At 41.5% G+C, this 16,158-nt stretch overlaps 1 protein-coding gene across 2 annotated transcripts in view; it reads right to left on the reverse strand.

The window, feature by feature from the left end:
• The window catches only part of SRPX (sushi repeat containing protein X-linked), a 105,356-nt gene that overhangs the window by 57,053 nt on the left and 32,145 nt on the right, over positions 1-16,158 (reverse strand). Inside the window, exon 2 of one of the 2 annotated variants that reach the window (XM_061177999.1) lies at positions 440-499. The exons of the other annotated variant lie outside the window; for it this stretch is intronic. Coding sequence (XP_061033982.1) covers positions 440-499 — 60 coding nt within the window. The remainder of the gene's footprint in view (positions 1-439; positions 500-16,158) is intronic. 2 annotated transcript variants of the gene reach the window in all.

The following is a 16,158-nucleotide window of genomic DNA, read 5'->3' on the forward strand; positions in this document are numbered from 1 at the left end:
TCATTCCTCATTCATCTCAGTACATTAGCAGCACTGGGTCCAGATCTGACCTTGGATGGTTTACTCTGGACGATTCTGGCTGTAATGTCTGAATCAGGTAGAACTCATGGCTTGATTTTCACTTTCATCAGCTAGAGCTTGGCTTTGCAGAAGTAAGGACAGTAAAGAAACCGATGAGAATAAAATGACCACTGGGGTGCTGAAGGACAGCACTTCAGAGATTTCCAAATGCTTTTTGTTTTCTTTCATTTGTTTTTCTGTATTTTCTTTCAAATGGGAGCATGTGCATATTAATTTTAAATAATTTTGTTTTCTCGACAGGTAATTAGAACTTAAAATGTGTTGTCTGGTCACTTTATTATAGTCTGCTCTGCAGGGCAAAAAGGAAAGTCCTCCTGGCATCAGCAGGTCTTCATTAGCACATAAGCAAAGCATTCACCTTTATATCTAGCGTGTGAATACGCGACTTCATCGTCTTCTAGCGGTGAGTCTCCAGATCCTACAATAAAAAAGAACAGAAACTGCAGCAAGAAAAGCCACATGATACGGACGAATATTTTTGAAGCACTGCTTTGGCACAGTCCATGCAAGAGGGGCTATTAGAACGCAGAGCCAAGAGTAAAAGCTTTTGTGGCCATTCATGAAGGGACAGGGGACCTCTCAGAGTGAACCTGGCTGGGCTGAGATTGCCAGAGCCAATCAAGATGAGCCTCAAATGGTTTTGCAATTACCACATGCCAACTGAAATTCTGGACTCGGGATTGAGAGAAAGTCAACTTCACTCTGAGAAGAGGCCAATGGATATGAATCTCATGCCAGAGGAGACGCAGTAAAATGTGTATAACTCAGATACGGCCCAGAGTTTCTCCAGCAATCAAAGAAAACCTGGTAGAACTGGGTGTTTATGTTACCTGAGAATCAGTCCATTTTATGAAATGAACTTGGGTGGAGGATAAGGAGGAAAATCAAATGTCTTATCTTAATGACAAAGAAATATAAAGCTGCCTTGGTATATCTGTAGGAAATGAGTGTTGAAATTGATGATCTGGATGTTTATTCAAAACCTCTTCACCAAGGCATGGCTAAGGTCAAATTTCATGATGAGTCTTGCTACCCTTGAAAACCACAGCCTCATAGAGGAAGTCTGTGCTTAATTTTAAAATTTAAACTCATTTGGAAGTTGGAACTGAATCATTTTTAACATGTTAAATACTGAATTCCAGTAAATGGTAGATGCTTAATCTTTAAAGCAGTACCAGGCCCCAAACTTCCAAGCGATCATCTTAAATTTAGAGATCTTTCCTCCTAGCCTTCCTAGTCTGACCACTGACTGTTGAGTTAACACCATCTTGATCACACATTTACCAGCAGGAACTGCAACCGTCACAGATAAGAACATTCTCTTCTATGAGGTTATTGCAAGTCCTCACATGCCACAGCCTTGTTACACATCTAAGAGGATTGCTACACAAACAAGTTCAGGGCCGACTCTCAGAAACTGGATTTCTATACTCTGGGTTCTGAGTTTTCTCCATTTGCCTTCACCTGTACACATAACTCCTACAGTGAGCCTTGATCCTGCTCGTTGCCTCCAGGCATGTCAGGAATAAACTACATGCATTGTTAAACCACAAATTCAACTCAAGACCACAAGCTCAACTCTGGTGTCATTTGAAGAGTGGTAAATGTTTGCCTAAAGAGAGGAACCCTCCTGGTTACACCATGAGACAAGTCTTTATAATGAGTCAAAAGGAGATATAAAGATGGTTCGCATCACCACCCCCAAGGTAGCGGCGTCCCTGGCAGAGTAAAGCAGCTCTTCTGTTCATTTGTTTCTTTCTTTCTTTTTTTTTTTTTTTAACTATTGCTCCATCTTGTTTTGGCTTGCTCAGTTCTTTGGGGTTTTTTAAATTTTTGGCTGCGTTGGGTCTTTGTTGCTGCGCGTGGGTTTCTCTAGTTGAGGCGAGTGGGAGCTACTCTTTGTTGTGGTGCGCGGGCTTCTCATGCAGTGGCTTCTCTTGTTGTGGAGCGTGGGCTCTAGGCATGCGGGCTTCAGTAGTTGTGGCACACGGGCTCAGTAGTTGTGGCTCACGGGCTCTAGAGCACAGGCTCAGTAGTTGTGGCGCACGGGCTTAGTTGCTCCGCGGCAGGTGGGACCTTCCTGGACCAGGGCTCGAACCCGTGTGCCCTGCATTGGCAGGCGGATTCTCAACCACTGTGCCACCAGGGAAGCCCTCAGTTGTTTCTTTGGAAAGCTCACTGAAACCCAAAACCAGGCATTCTCACTACTGCCTTTACTTAAATTAGAGCCTGCAAGGCAGACAGTTCAGATGATCTCAAGAGGTTACCTTGATTAGCAACTTGATTAGTAGCTCACTTATATTGGTCCGTCCACCTCCACTTAGATCACAACCACTCATTATCTCTCTCTGCCTATCTTGAACTGTGATGACTCTAAGTCAGAAATTCCCCTTTGCCAATGATTGTTCCAGGGGTAGGCATGAAACCCAGTATTGGCCAATGACAAGGAAAAATATGTCTGCTTTGGGGGAACAGGGCTTATGGAAAAGACTTTCCCCCTGATAAAAGAGAAAAGTGCACAAGAAAACTCTTTTGCCCTCTTTTCTCCCTTCCTGCTTTGGAAGCTATGGTGTAAGGATAAATGCCTGAAGCTACAGCAGCCATTTTGCAACCATGAGGTAAGATGTCTCAGGACAAAAGGTTTTTGGCTGAGGATGGTAGAGTGGAACTATTAAAAGAACCTGGGGTCTGTGATGACTTTATTGGGCTACTAAATCAACCCTAGACATCTTACCTCCATACTTCTTGCTAGGTCAATAATAAATGTCCTTTCAATTTAAGCCACTGTGGATAGCATTGTCACTTGCAGCTTAATGCATCCAAACTGATTCACAAATGAACAGGAAATTTACTGCCTATTATTGATAGGAGATAAGAGAATACAAAATAAATGGATATTAGCTACCCCTTCCCCCAGAATCCCAGTTTATATTCAGCCTAAACTCATATATCAACTTCTATAAAAAATGATGACTAGTCTACAAAATGGACATCATGAAGGATACAATAAGATCAAAGACCACTGACTAACTTATGTTCAGCAGACTGTACTTATTAAAGCAGCAAAGGAAATTCACACATATTAGAGAAAGATTTTCCACAGGGTTAAAATAGAAAGAAAGGAATAAAAAGAGAGAGAGAAGTTGGCAGGGAAGGAGAGAGGGAGGTTTCCTAACAAACTCTCCTTTATTTACAAAAGGCCATCCCTTTAGAATTCTGGTTAATTGAGGTTTTATCGTGCAAACCATTAATCAGTCCTCATGTGGTTCAGATTACCACTCTTTGGAAAGAATGCTTCAGTGCTTCTTCTACACAAATACAAATTCTACATTGGCTCAGAAATCAGAAACTCAGTGCCATATAGGATTCTGTCCCTCAGCCATACCTGGAGCCAATTCCATTTATAATTCTGCTCTCCTTGCAGAAACTTCATCTAAATCAACAGATTTGCAAAGAAATAGTCACTCCTTTTTTCCAAAGTTCAAAGAAGGGTCTTCCTGGCCCATTGAATCCCACCCTTTCACCCAGTATGTCCAGGTAGTTAACACCATTGAGGCAACCAACACACTCTTAAAAAATATCTATTAAATGTATTAGAATTACACCAGGAATTTAGATTTAGAAGGCTAGACTGCTCCTTTCATCACTCTAAAAGTTTTTTCATTGTGACGCTGGTGGGTAGAGGGAGCATTTGAAACTAATGGAAGATGTAGCCAATTTGCTAAACTACATTCCTGTATTGACTGTGATACATGATGCAAGTTGACAGATTTGCTGGTTCTGTGTTAAAGTTTTAGCTCAAAGGGTTGGGTTTATTCTTTAATTATTTTGAAGATAGCTATACATTCTTAACTTTTGTCAGAAATTTTTCTTTTTCCCCCTCATCATCCTTATTCTAATTTTATTACTATCAGGAGTCATTATATTTAATAGTAAACTGCATCATCAATTTTATACTGAAAGTCAATGGGAAAATCAAACTCACTTCGCAGTAAAGATTCTTAACCTGAGTCCCTGGCCTCCTAGAGGAACAATGGAAGTGCTTTGGGGGAGTCCATGAACCCCTTGTAATTGGACATGCTTTTTGGTACATGAATATACTTTCCTGGGGAAAAACTTGCTAACTTTTAGTAGATTTTAGTAAGGGTCTGTGATCCAAAAAATTATTAAGAATCATGGGTTTACAGCATTCTTTATTATGAAGCATGTTAGAGTATTTACTAAAGAAGTATGTAGTATCTCCTTGATATTTGAAACTTTTTAGTATGGGAGAGGAGAGACAAATATATTTAAAACAAGGATAAGTGTTTATCTTTATTAGATCTTACTGCTTTCTTCTCTAGATTATTGCTATCCAATGGAACTTTCTGCAATGATGGACATGCTCTATATCTATGCTGTACAATAGGATAGCCACTAGCCACGTGTGATCATTAAGCACTTGAAATATGGCTAGTACAACTGGGGGGATACATTTTTTATTTCATTGAACTTTAATTAATTTAAATTTATACAGCCATGTGGCTAGTGGTTACCATACTAGACAGCATAGGTCTAGACTTCATTTAAAAATATATATTTTGTGGAGATAAATCATGTCTCTAAATTGCTCAGTGGTGAGAACCATGTCTAATTTGCCTTGTATACCTAGCATATGATTCAGAATTGGTAGTTGACAAATGTTGGAAGAAAAGAGAAAAATCTGCCTCATGTTTCTTATGACACATAAATCATGTGTCATTATGCTCATATGTCTGGAATGGTTTTATCCCACTCAGTACAGCTTCAGGATATAAATTTGAACAGTGACAATACTGAAGATTTGGATGTTTAGAAAAAGGTATTTTGGGGACTTTCCTGGTGGCACAGTGGTTAAGAATCCGCCTGCCAATGCAGGGGACACGGGTTCGATCCCTGGTCCGGGAAGATCCCACATGCCGTGGAGCAACTAAGCCCGCGAGCCACAACTACTGAGCCTGCGTGCCACAACTACTGAAGCCCACATGCCTAGAACCTGTGCTCCGCAACAAGAGAAGCCACCGCAATGAGAAGGCCATGCACTGCAATGAAGAGTAGCCCCAGCTCAGCTGGCCGCAACTAGAGAAAGCCTGCATGCAGCAATGAAGACCCAACACAGCCAAAAAAAATAAATTAAAATAAACAAATAAATTTTAAGAAAAAGGAAAAGGTATTTTGCACTATTGGAAGCCATAGGGTATTCATTTACAGGAACCAGATGATTTAGTGCTAGCAAATGATTTGCCAAAGTGGCTACACTGCAGCTGTAGTAAAGTCAAAAGGACATTTGAATGGCTTCTGAACAAAGATCAAATCCAGGGCACTGCCAGGAAAACACAGCCTACAGATAAAGCCAAGGATATGACCGTCAAATCCTTTGTTAAGTCAAGGTGGTGCTTCAGAGTACTTTCAGTCATACAAGAGTCCCTTTAGAGAGTAAAGGTGTGTCTCCCAGATCCTCTCAATGAAACAACAGAGAAGAGTTTATGTCTATGAGATTTGTGGATGTGGCTTCTGTCTAATGGACAGAATGTCTAATGGACAGCAGACCCACAAAGTTCTTAATGAGGTATAGATTCAGAAATATTACCAACATGACTGAGGGGGACAGAGACATTATAGAATGAGGAGAGCCCTTTGAACTCCCAGAATTCTACTGTCAGGAAACAGGCTCATAGAGCTGCTTAGCTGTAGATAGGTGTTACCCTTCCTGGAAAAGGAAAGACTGCTTAGAGGGTGGAATCAAGAGCCTAGAGAATAGAGCAGAGAACCACAAAGAATTCTTTCCAGACTGTGAGGCCTGAAGAAAGAACTACCAAAACTTGGCCAGCAAGATTTCAGGATTTCTATGGAACAGTGACTCCTTTATGCCTCCCATTTAACCCCATTTTTAACAGGAATCTCTATAACAGTTATATTATGGCTATTCAACCATTGTAGGTTGGGTACATGGGGAGAAGATACCTCTTTGGTTTTACAGGTCTACAGATAGAGAAGAACTGTATTCAAGCAGTTACAGTTAAGGAAGTACATAGAAGGAGCCTCATCCCCACCTGGACCTGATTTAGATGATGAGATTCTGGACTTTGAGCTGATGCTACAATGGGATAAGACTTTTAGGGACCTTGGGAGGGCGTGAGTGTATTTTGCATGTGGGAAGGACATGGATCACTGGGTGCCAGAGGGTAGACTGTGATATGCAGCCTCCAAGATGGCCCCCAGTGATCCCTTTCTCCTGGAATTCATACCTTTGTATAACTCTCCCTTATTGGAATGGACTTATTGACTTTGCTTCTAATGAAAAGAATATAGCAGAAGGGATGTTATATCTCTTCTGAGATATAAAAAGACTGTGGTTTCCATCTTGGACGTTCTCTTACTGTCTTTCTTGGATCACTCATCCTGGGGCATGCCAGCTGCCAAGTCTTGATGGAGTCCTATATAGAGAAGCCCATGTGGCGAGAAACCAAAGCCTGCCAATAATTATGTGAATAAGGTTGGAAGATCTACACACACACACACATACACACACGTCGAGCCTTCAGATTAAACCTCAGGCCAAGGCAACAACTTGATTGCAACCTCATGAGAAACCCTGAGCCAGCTAAGCCATGACCAGATTGTAATATACACAAATTCTGATATAAGAAGCAGTATTTGTTTTAAAAACAAAAAGGGGGTGTGGGTGGAAGTACAACCCTGCAGGATTTATGTGACTGAGCACCTGACGGTGCTAGATTTTACCTGAGACTGTCTCCTTGCTTGGGTCTTTTTCCCTTCCCCTCCTCACTTACATCTTTTCCCTGAGAGCAGCCCCCCTGCAAGTCACAGACTCTGCTTCTAGGGAACCAAGGTAAGACAGCAACTGAATCTCCCTAAAACTCAAATACCCCAACTGGCCATGCCTTACAGGGTTGCCATAAAGGTTAAATGGCATAGGTATATGTTTCTAAAATACTATATTAAAATAATTATTATTATTCTTGGTTTGTTTTACAAACTTCTCATTTGATAGTTCCTAATCACATTTTCTATTTAATTTAGTGTGTATATATTTTAGGCTTCTACTACCTTGAACTGCTATGCATGTAAATGAGCTTCTGGTAAAAATATTAAAATAAGACAAACATATCTGGGCTGATATGTTTTTCAAGAATCTTTTAAAGCATTAAGCATAGTCAGGAGTCTTAGTGCCACCAAATTTTTCTGTGTGTTTTTAAATTCCTCTGTCTAAACCATCTTGTATGATTTATGATTTAGGAAAAAAATATATATATACACACTCAATTTAATAACCACCAGGAAAAGCCACATACTCAATCCTCTCTAGTAAAATAAACTGTTGTCAAGTTTAGTCCATGAATTCGTATGACTGGGTGATAAAATCTGCTTTAGGAATAAGTGACTTTCAGTCTCAAGGTATTACACAGTTTATCCTTTGAGGCAGGAAAACCCCTGTGTTTCTCTATGCCTTCATGTCCTAAAGATCTTTACAAAATGGGAGCCTACAGAAAGTTATTTTACTGCTGTGAAGCATTACTCCTGAGTCTCTCGCATTCTGTGGCTTTTGCTAACACTTACAAGTGTTCAAACATTTTGGGAGAGCCTGAGGAAGGGTGGACAGAGGGTAGAGTGGTAACCCTTCTCTCCTCCGTGGGTAAATTTGCAAGGGCTTCTTAGCTAGTCCTAATATACGGGGGACCATTGATTGAAGAAGCCCAGGTGTGAGTCTCACATGCCCGACTGGCAGGCCAGACTTGCTCTGTTATGTCTTGGCAAAGTTTTGAGACAGAGGAGAGATGTCCAGGAGTTGTGTATAAATGTGTGTGTTTGAAGGAGTGGAGCAGAGAAGACAATTTAGCTTTTCAAGAGCATCAGCTTCAACTCCAAGATACAGGAGCGAGTACACAGAGGGCCAGACACTGTAAATGAGACACTCTTCCTTGGAAGTTTTACACCTCTAAATCAGGGGCAGACTAACAGATAAAAGCCCAAGGGTAAGAAAAGGGGGTGGCGGAAGTACACAGAGACGATGCCCGTCCCAAGTGGAACAAGGGGATCCAGAAAGATGGATCTAAATAAACCTTTTGCTAATCATGGGGAGTAGACTGAAGGCAATGTTTATTACCAGTATTTTTCTTGGAGGAGAACATCCACGAAAATATTCAAATGGGACAAGTTTACAGTACATCTCAGACATTCATTTCACTATACCCTCCTCTCTTCCCCTCCCCATCACCATCCCAAAGCCCTCACATGTACCAACAATCAACTAGAGTAGTGTTTCAAACTTTTGACCCAATTTAATGTCATAACTAGTATTTTCATAGTGAAATAGAACAGAATTGAAAATGTCAGGGTTCATTGCACATATTAAAGATAAATACTACTTTGTGCAACTTATGTTTTAATTATATAGGTGTACGTGCAGTAGGGTGTCCCCAGTTTGCATGAGACAGTCTGATTTTGTGTCTGTGGTCCCAGCATTATTATCACTAGCACTCCCTCACACTCAAAAGTGTTCTGATTGGACAATAAATACTATATTAACCCAAATAATAGGTCACAGTATATATTTCTTCCTACGGGTCTTAGTCAAAATAATTGGAAAAATAGTGATTTAGAATATTTTGAAACACCCGTAGGTAATAAGAGTCTTGTCTAGTTAATTCTTTGTTTCTTCCCTCCAAATGAAGATACCTGACTATCTGAGAAAGGCTTCTGGGGGCAGTAATGGAAGCCTTTGCTTTGCCCTGATTTGTTCAGGACATGGATGTTCTAGCCCATGAAACGCCAAGCAGGGACTGAGCTTCCTCAATCACGCATGGCCATCCTCTCTGATAGGATGCAATTGAAAGAGCCCTGGGATTAAGTTCCAGCTCCTCCACTAATTCTATGGTATTGACTGACGAAGCCACTTTCCTTTCCTGAGCCTCAGTTTGCTCATCTGTAAAAGGGAGTGACAGTAATGGGGAGAAGAGTGCAGTACATGTTTTCAAATTATGTCCCCTCTGAACATTCCTATAGTCAACCTCTAGTTGGGATCATGGTAGTCAAGCAAATTGACATGCCCTCCTCTTTCTCCTCCAACTGGTAGTAAACAATGAGCATGGTGCATGACTCAACTTCGCCAGATTCTTTCATTTTCATTGCCTCTTTAAGTAAGTCCTAGGGCAATCCCATGAGGGAGGTACCATTCAGGGACTAGCACGTATAGGTGGGGAGGGCAGCAACCCTTTGCAACCTTGTTCATGCTCTGATCTCAGCTCAGAGAACGAAGTGAATATCAAGTACAAGGCAAACAAGGATTGAACTCTTCTGATCATAAATCCTGTGCCATTTCACAACTTCTTGTTTCTGTCTTCCTGCCTTTACACAACCCACCTGAAAAGCCCTTCCCCTCCTCTCAGCCCCTTTCCTGATTTAAAAGCTATTTCAAAGCCTAGCTCCTCTAGTTGGTCTTTTCTAATCTTCACTTTAAAGTCTATTCACATTCACATGCTCTGTCCCATTTTTGAATTAGCACTGATCTTATATGGGTTTGGATTTTTCAGAAGTTGTTTCAGATGTGTGTAGGTTCTGTCTTCCCAGGTAGACATAAAACTTCTCAGGGAAGTTATGTTGATAATATTTCTGAATATATAACTCATTAAGAACTTTGTGGGTCTCCTGTGAATCTCTTGGAGTTCACTCCATTAGACAAAAGCCACATCCACAAATCTCATAGACATAAACTCTTGTCTGTTGTTTGATTGAGAGGATCTGGGAGACACATCCTTGCTCTCTTAGAGCTTCAGTGAACAAAGCACCGCTCTACCCAGAGTTCCTCAAAAGGCATCTTCCCCTTGAGACTTTTGTCTACATACCCCTGATCTGCTGGAGCTGTTCCACCAGCATCAAAGCGAGACACCATCTCCCTGAGTGAAGGCTATACTTACAGAAACAGATACTGTATTTAAGATTCAAAAAAGCTGCCCAAATAAAGCTGCAATTGGCACATCGCTCTTGGCAGTAAACCAGTGGTATAATTTACAAAATTCTGGCACATTGTAGCAAAACTGAGAAGAACAGGGTTCAGGAAAGAGAGATACTAAGAAAATAAAATAAAATTGCAGCAGTGTGTACTGAGGATAGTAGGCAGCAAGCGTCTAATTGCATAGCTGTAGAATGATAAAATGTAGATTAAAGGGAGAGAGACGGACAGACAGACAGACTGGACGGGGGTAGGGAGAGAGAGAGAAAGAAAGAGAGAAGTGAGGAAAGACACTGCCAGAAAACATCCCTTAAATAAACATCATAGGATTGTCTGTGACAGGCTGCAGCCTGTTCAGCTGAAACCTGAGGCTTCGTCCTTCTGGAACATTCTCTGGTTCCCTGACAGAGGATGGAACACCAGCACCCAAGGATGAAAACCTGGACTTCACTTGAAGCCTTTCATGCTCTGCTGTGATGAGAAGTAGAATGGTTTCTTTTCCGGGTAGTTTCTCTCTTGGATTTTGAAAGCATGATTTTCCACCCAGTGTCCTTGAACTGACAGTCACACACTGGCTGCTGTCAGTTATTATTATCTTCACTGGGAGGCTCAAGCTCTGGGGAAAAAAGAAGGTGGAACTGAACTGATGGCAATTCTGGGTTTCAAAATGATAATCAGCAGGTCTTGCGTACTACCTCTTGGGATGGCTAAACTCCAATACACAATGCCTGGTGCTACCCCTTTCTAGGTGTGATGGACATCCACTGTGTTCTTCTGAGGGAAACAGGACCCCTCCTTTTCGAGAACTGCACCATTCCCCCATGCTACCCACATGCTTCTAGTGGAGATGGCTTTTTCCTAACCCCTGACCACAGGGACAATCACGGGACTCAAGCTGGAACAATCAGATCCTTCAGAGGATTTTTCTCTGGTCGTAAAATATGGTAAAAGGAAAATACAGTGGTAAAAGGAAGCTATGATCCCTGTAAATGCCAATGACAAAGGTTAAGTCTCGTAGAGAATGCTAATCCGAGAGAATGAAATCATCACAGAAAAGCAGGGACAAAACAGAGATAGAGGGAAAGAAAGAGCGATCTCACAGTGTTTGAGCCCTTGGTTCCAGTATGCCTTGGGCCCACCAGCATACCCCTGCCCTTAAAGAAAACAAAATCTCCCTTTGGCCAAAGCTGGTTCAAGATGGATTTCTGTCACTTACCATCAAGAGGTCTGACTTAAATAGCAGGCCATCAATTCACATTTGAATGAAATGAATGACCAAATGATATGGTACGACCTCTGATTTGGGATAAGAAATCAGTCTCAGAACATCACCTCCAATTCCTTATTTCAAAACAATAGTGTAGCTCAGATTTAAAACAGCTTAGTGTGCTGTTCAACAAATTTAGTGGGATCAGCTTTTTTTTTAAAATTTTTATTGGAGTATAGTTGATTTACAATGTTGTGTTAGTTTCAGGTGTACAGCAAAGTGTATCAGTTATACATATACATATACCCACTCTTTTTTAGGTTCTTTTCCCACATAGGCCATTACAGAGTATTGAGTAAAGTTCCCTGTGCTATAACAGTAGGTCCTTACTAATTACCTATTTTATATATAGTAGTGTGTATATGTCAATCCCAATCTCCCAGTTTATCCCTCCCCCCCCCTTACCCCCTGGTAACCATAAGTTTGTTTTCTACATCTGTAACTCTTATTTCTCTTTTGTAGATAAGTTCATTTGTATCCTTATTTTAAAAATTTTTTTACTTCATTTTTGGCTGCATCAGGTCTTAGCTGCGGGATCTTCATTGCAGCATGTGGGCTCTTTCGTTGCGGCGTGTGGGCTTCTCTCTAGTTGCTGTGCGCGGGCTCCAGAGCGTGTGGGCTCTGTAGTTTGCAGCACACGGGCTCAGTAGCTGTGGCGCGCAGGCTTAGTTGCCCCATGGCATGTGGGATCTTAGTTCCCTGACCAGGGATCAAACCCGTGTCCCCTGCATTGGAAGGAGGATTCTTAACCACTGGACCACCAGGGAAGTCCCTGTATCCCTTTTTTTTTTAGATTCCACATATAAGTGACATCATATGATATTTGTCTTTCTCTGTCTGACTTACTTCACTCAGTATGACAATCTCTAGGTCCAACCATGTTGCTGCAAATGACATTATTTCATTCCTTTTTATGGGGGATCAGCTTTATTTTTAATAAAATACATTAGATCAGAATGAGAAAAAACAGTCACTGTATATAGTAAAGGTTTATGAAACTTCTGGCTCAGTAATATAATTATGTATATTATATATATAATATTTCATTGATTCTAAAAAGGCATTTTTTTACATTTTAATTTCTCTGAACTCACGATGACCTTTATAATCGATGGAATGGCGTAATTTAACTGGCATCACTTCTTTCTTTCTTAGTGGTACTTAAAATAACGATGCCTTTGACAACCACTGGAGGCTTAGATGTGATGACATACTGTGTGTGTGTGTTAGTGTGTGCGCGCGTGCATCTGTGTGCTCTGGACTGCGGTGTAAAATATATTTCTTACTCCTGGTAGCAATAGAAAGAATTTGAAAATAAGTGCATTACACGACTTACCTAGGGATTCCAAATTGATAATCAACTTTGATTTAATAAAGGAATTTTTTAAAAAATTGATAAAGTAATCTTTGCTATACATATCAACTAAGGCATTTATCCACTCTCATATTTACATAATGCCTCAACACAGGGGTCCCCAACCCCCAGGCCACAGACCGGTAGCAGCCTGTTGGGAACCGGGCGGCACAGCAGGAGGTGAGCGGTGGGCGAGTGAGCGAAGCTTCATCTCTATTTACAGCCGTTCCCCATTGCTTCATCTGCCGCTCCCCATCGCTCGCATTACTGCCTGAACCATCCCCACCCCCCCATCCATGGAAAAATTGTCTTCCATGAACCAGTCCCTGGTGCCAAAACAGTTGGGGACTGCTGCCTTAACACAACCAATTATACAAAGGGTTCCCCAGATAGCTTCCTTCTCATTGTGGAAACCTCCTGATCCTCACAGGGGAAACTTCAGATAGCAGAACAGGCAAGTGGGGGTAATACACTGGATCAGTGGGCTTCTAGTGTTACTCAACAAGTACCTCATGCAGCCCTTGCCCACAGAGAGACCCAGAGAAGCACAGGATGGCTGGTAATGCTGCCAGGATTTCAAGGCACTGATGACAGGGGAGCCCAAGTACCTCTCACGTACAGCTGGCAGTGTCCCAAAAGTGCATTTGTAAATCAGCTGCTTGTAACTTGAACTTGGCTTTCCCTTAGAAACCATCTTACAAATGGTGATCAGGGCTTCCCTGGTGGTTCAGTGGTTAAGAATCCGCCTGTCAATGCAGGGGACACAGGTTCGAGCCCTGGTCTGGGAAGATCCCACATGCCGTGGAGCAACTAAGCCCGTGTGCCACAACTACTGAGCTCACGTGCCACAACTACTGAAGCCTGCATGCCTAGAGCCCGTGCTCCGCAACAAAAGAAGCCACCGCAACGAGAAGCCTGCGCACCGCAATGAAGAGTAGCCCCCGCTCACCACAACTAGAGAAAGCCCGTACACAGCGACAAAGACCCAACACAGCCAAATATAAATTAATAAAATAAATTTATAATAAATAAAAAAATAAATGGTGATCAGATCCCCTGGAGAGTCCATAAAAGCTCTTTTAGGTCATAATGTAGTTGAACCCTAGATGTGCCTGGGGGTGACTCAGTACCCACTAAAAATGAAGGACATTCTCCTCTCTCCAGAGCCTATTATATCCCATATCTGCTTCTCCCCACCTCCACTCTGGGACACAGCATTCAGGCTCCTTCTATTCCTAGTACAACCATCCTGCTAGTTGGCAGTCTTGATGTGCTGACCTACAGTCTAACAAAGAGACTAATATGGATATGGATATTTATATGTGTGTCCTGGTTCCTCTTATTGACAGTCCTCTGGTCCAAGAACTGAAAGCTCAGAAATTCCAGATGCAAACACAAATGACCATTTTAATGCCTTGGCTGCTCTCAACGATGCTTCAACTTGTCAATACAGGAGGCTGCGGGCATGTTGGCCCCTTCCCAGCCCCTTGCTGCAGAAGGGCCTGTACTGACAAGCTCCCTTTGTTCTTCCTCCAGAACCTCAAGTCATCAGTAAGCCCCAGGGTCAAGGCAAGACTGTTTGGAGGGAGGGGACTGGTGGAGCTGGTTAAGTCACTATTTGCAGAGATAAGGCAAAACCATGGGCCAATAAAGAAGGGAGTGTACACCCTGAAGCGAACTTTGCCAAGCCATGTCTTTCTGAGCAATTTTCCAGTACCCCGATGAGCAGATACAAGTCCGGGGTAAGAAGCAAACAGCCAAATAAAAGGTAAATGGAGTAGCAGTGATTCCTCCAACCTTTAATCAGAAGCAGCTCTGCGCAGCACCACCTTATTCGGCCTTACTGTAGACACTAGTGAGTCCCAACGCAGGTGTCTACAGCTTGTAAGAGGGAAGCAGGACCTCCTATTTAGTGGACATACGTTACCCCAGGTGCTACCCTGGGCGATTTCCATAAAGGTTTTCATTTAATGCTGGAGAGGGTGTGGAGAAAAGGGAACCCTCGTACACTGTTGGTGGGAATGCTAGTTGGTGCAGCCACTCTGGAAAACAGTATGGAGGTTCCTCAAAAAATTAAAAATAGACTTGCCATATGATCCAGCAATCCCACTCCTGGGCATACATCCAGACAAAACTATAATTCAAAAAGATACATGCACCCCAATGTTCATAACAGCGTTATTCACAACAGCCAAGACATGGAAGCAACCTAAATGTCCATCAGCAGATGAATGGATAAAGAAGATGTGTACATATATACAATGGAATACTACTCAGCCATAAAAAAGAATAAAACAATGCCATTTGCAGCAACATGGATGGAACTAGAGATTATCGTACTAAGTGAAGTAAGCCAGACAGAGAAAGACAAATATCACATGATATCACTTATATGTGGAATCTAAAATGATACAAATGAACTTATGTATGAAACAGACTCACAGACGTAGAGAACAGACTTGTGGTTGCCAATGGGGAGGCAGGGGGGTACAGATGGAGTGGGAGTTTGGGGTTAGCAGATGCAAACTATTATATATAGGATGGATAAACAACAAGGTCCTACTGTATAGCACAGGGAACTATATTCAACATCCTGTGATAAACCATAATGGAAAAGACTATAAAACAGAATATATATGTATAACTGAATCACTTTTCTGTACACCAGAAATTAACACAACGTTGTAAATCAAGTATACTTCAATTTTTAAAAAAAAGAAAGAAAAAGAAAAAAGAAGAAAAGAAATAAGCAAAAAAAGGATTTCATTTAATCCATGTAGTCACGCAGAGCCTATCCAAAAAGAGGGAAAAATGCAAACACATTATTTTGCATCCCTTACAAAAGTTGTGATTGGTATTGGTCTTTGGAAGTTTTTCTAAATGTATGGTAGTCATATGCAAAGTCTACACAGCAAAATCAAAGCAGCTGTGGATCTTTTTCATCATTAAGGATGCCCAGGGAATGTAAGACATGAGCATTTTTAGAGCATGAAAGCTGACGTCTCCTAGAACTATCCCTCTTCAATGAAATGTTGAGGAAGGATTGCAAATGAAAAATTAAGGCAAGCAGAAAATGGGAAACATCCTAGGCAGTCTTTTCCTCTCTTCCCTTGGTAAACACATACAAAAATTCTCGAATGTTAGCAAATGACAACTTCTTTGTTTCATTGTAAAATCTTGAACAAGTGATGGGGTAGCCATCTCCACTGAGAATTTTCTAGTTTGTGAATCTGAGGAGGGGGAGCAGGGATTGAGGAGGTACGAGTGTCCTTCAACTCATCAAATTACCAGATTGCTCTAGTCTAATTCCATGAAATACATTTAAATTCCATGAAATACATTTGAAAGTAACTATAGTTTGGAAAGGGAAGCAATTTCAAAGTCAAGCAATTAGGACTCTACGTCTGGCAGTATGGGAGCCATTGTACCCTGACTGTGCTCACACAAAAATCAAATAAAAATTCT

The sequence above is a fragment of the Eubalaena glacialis genome, chromosome X (genome assembly GCF_028564815.1).
Source record: "Eubalaena glacialis isolate mEubGla1 chromosome X, mEubGla1.1.hap2.+ XY, whole genome shotgun sequence".
Lineage (NCBI taxonomy): Eukaryota > Metazoa > Chordata > Mammalia > Artiodactyla > Balaenidae > Eubalaena > Eubalaena glacialis.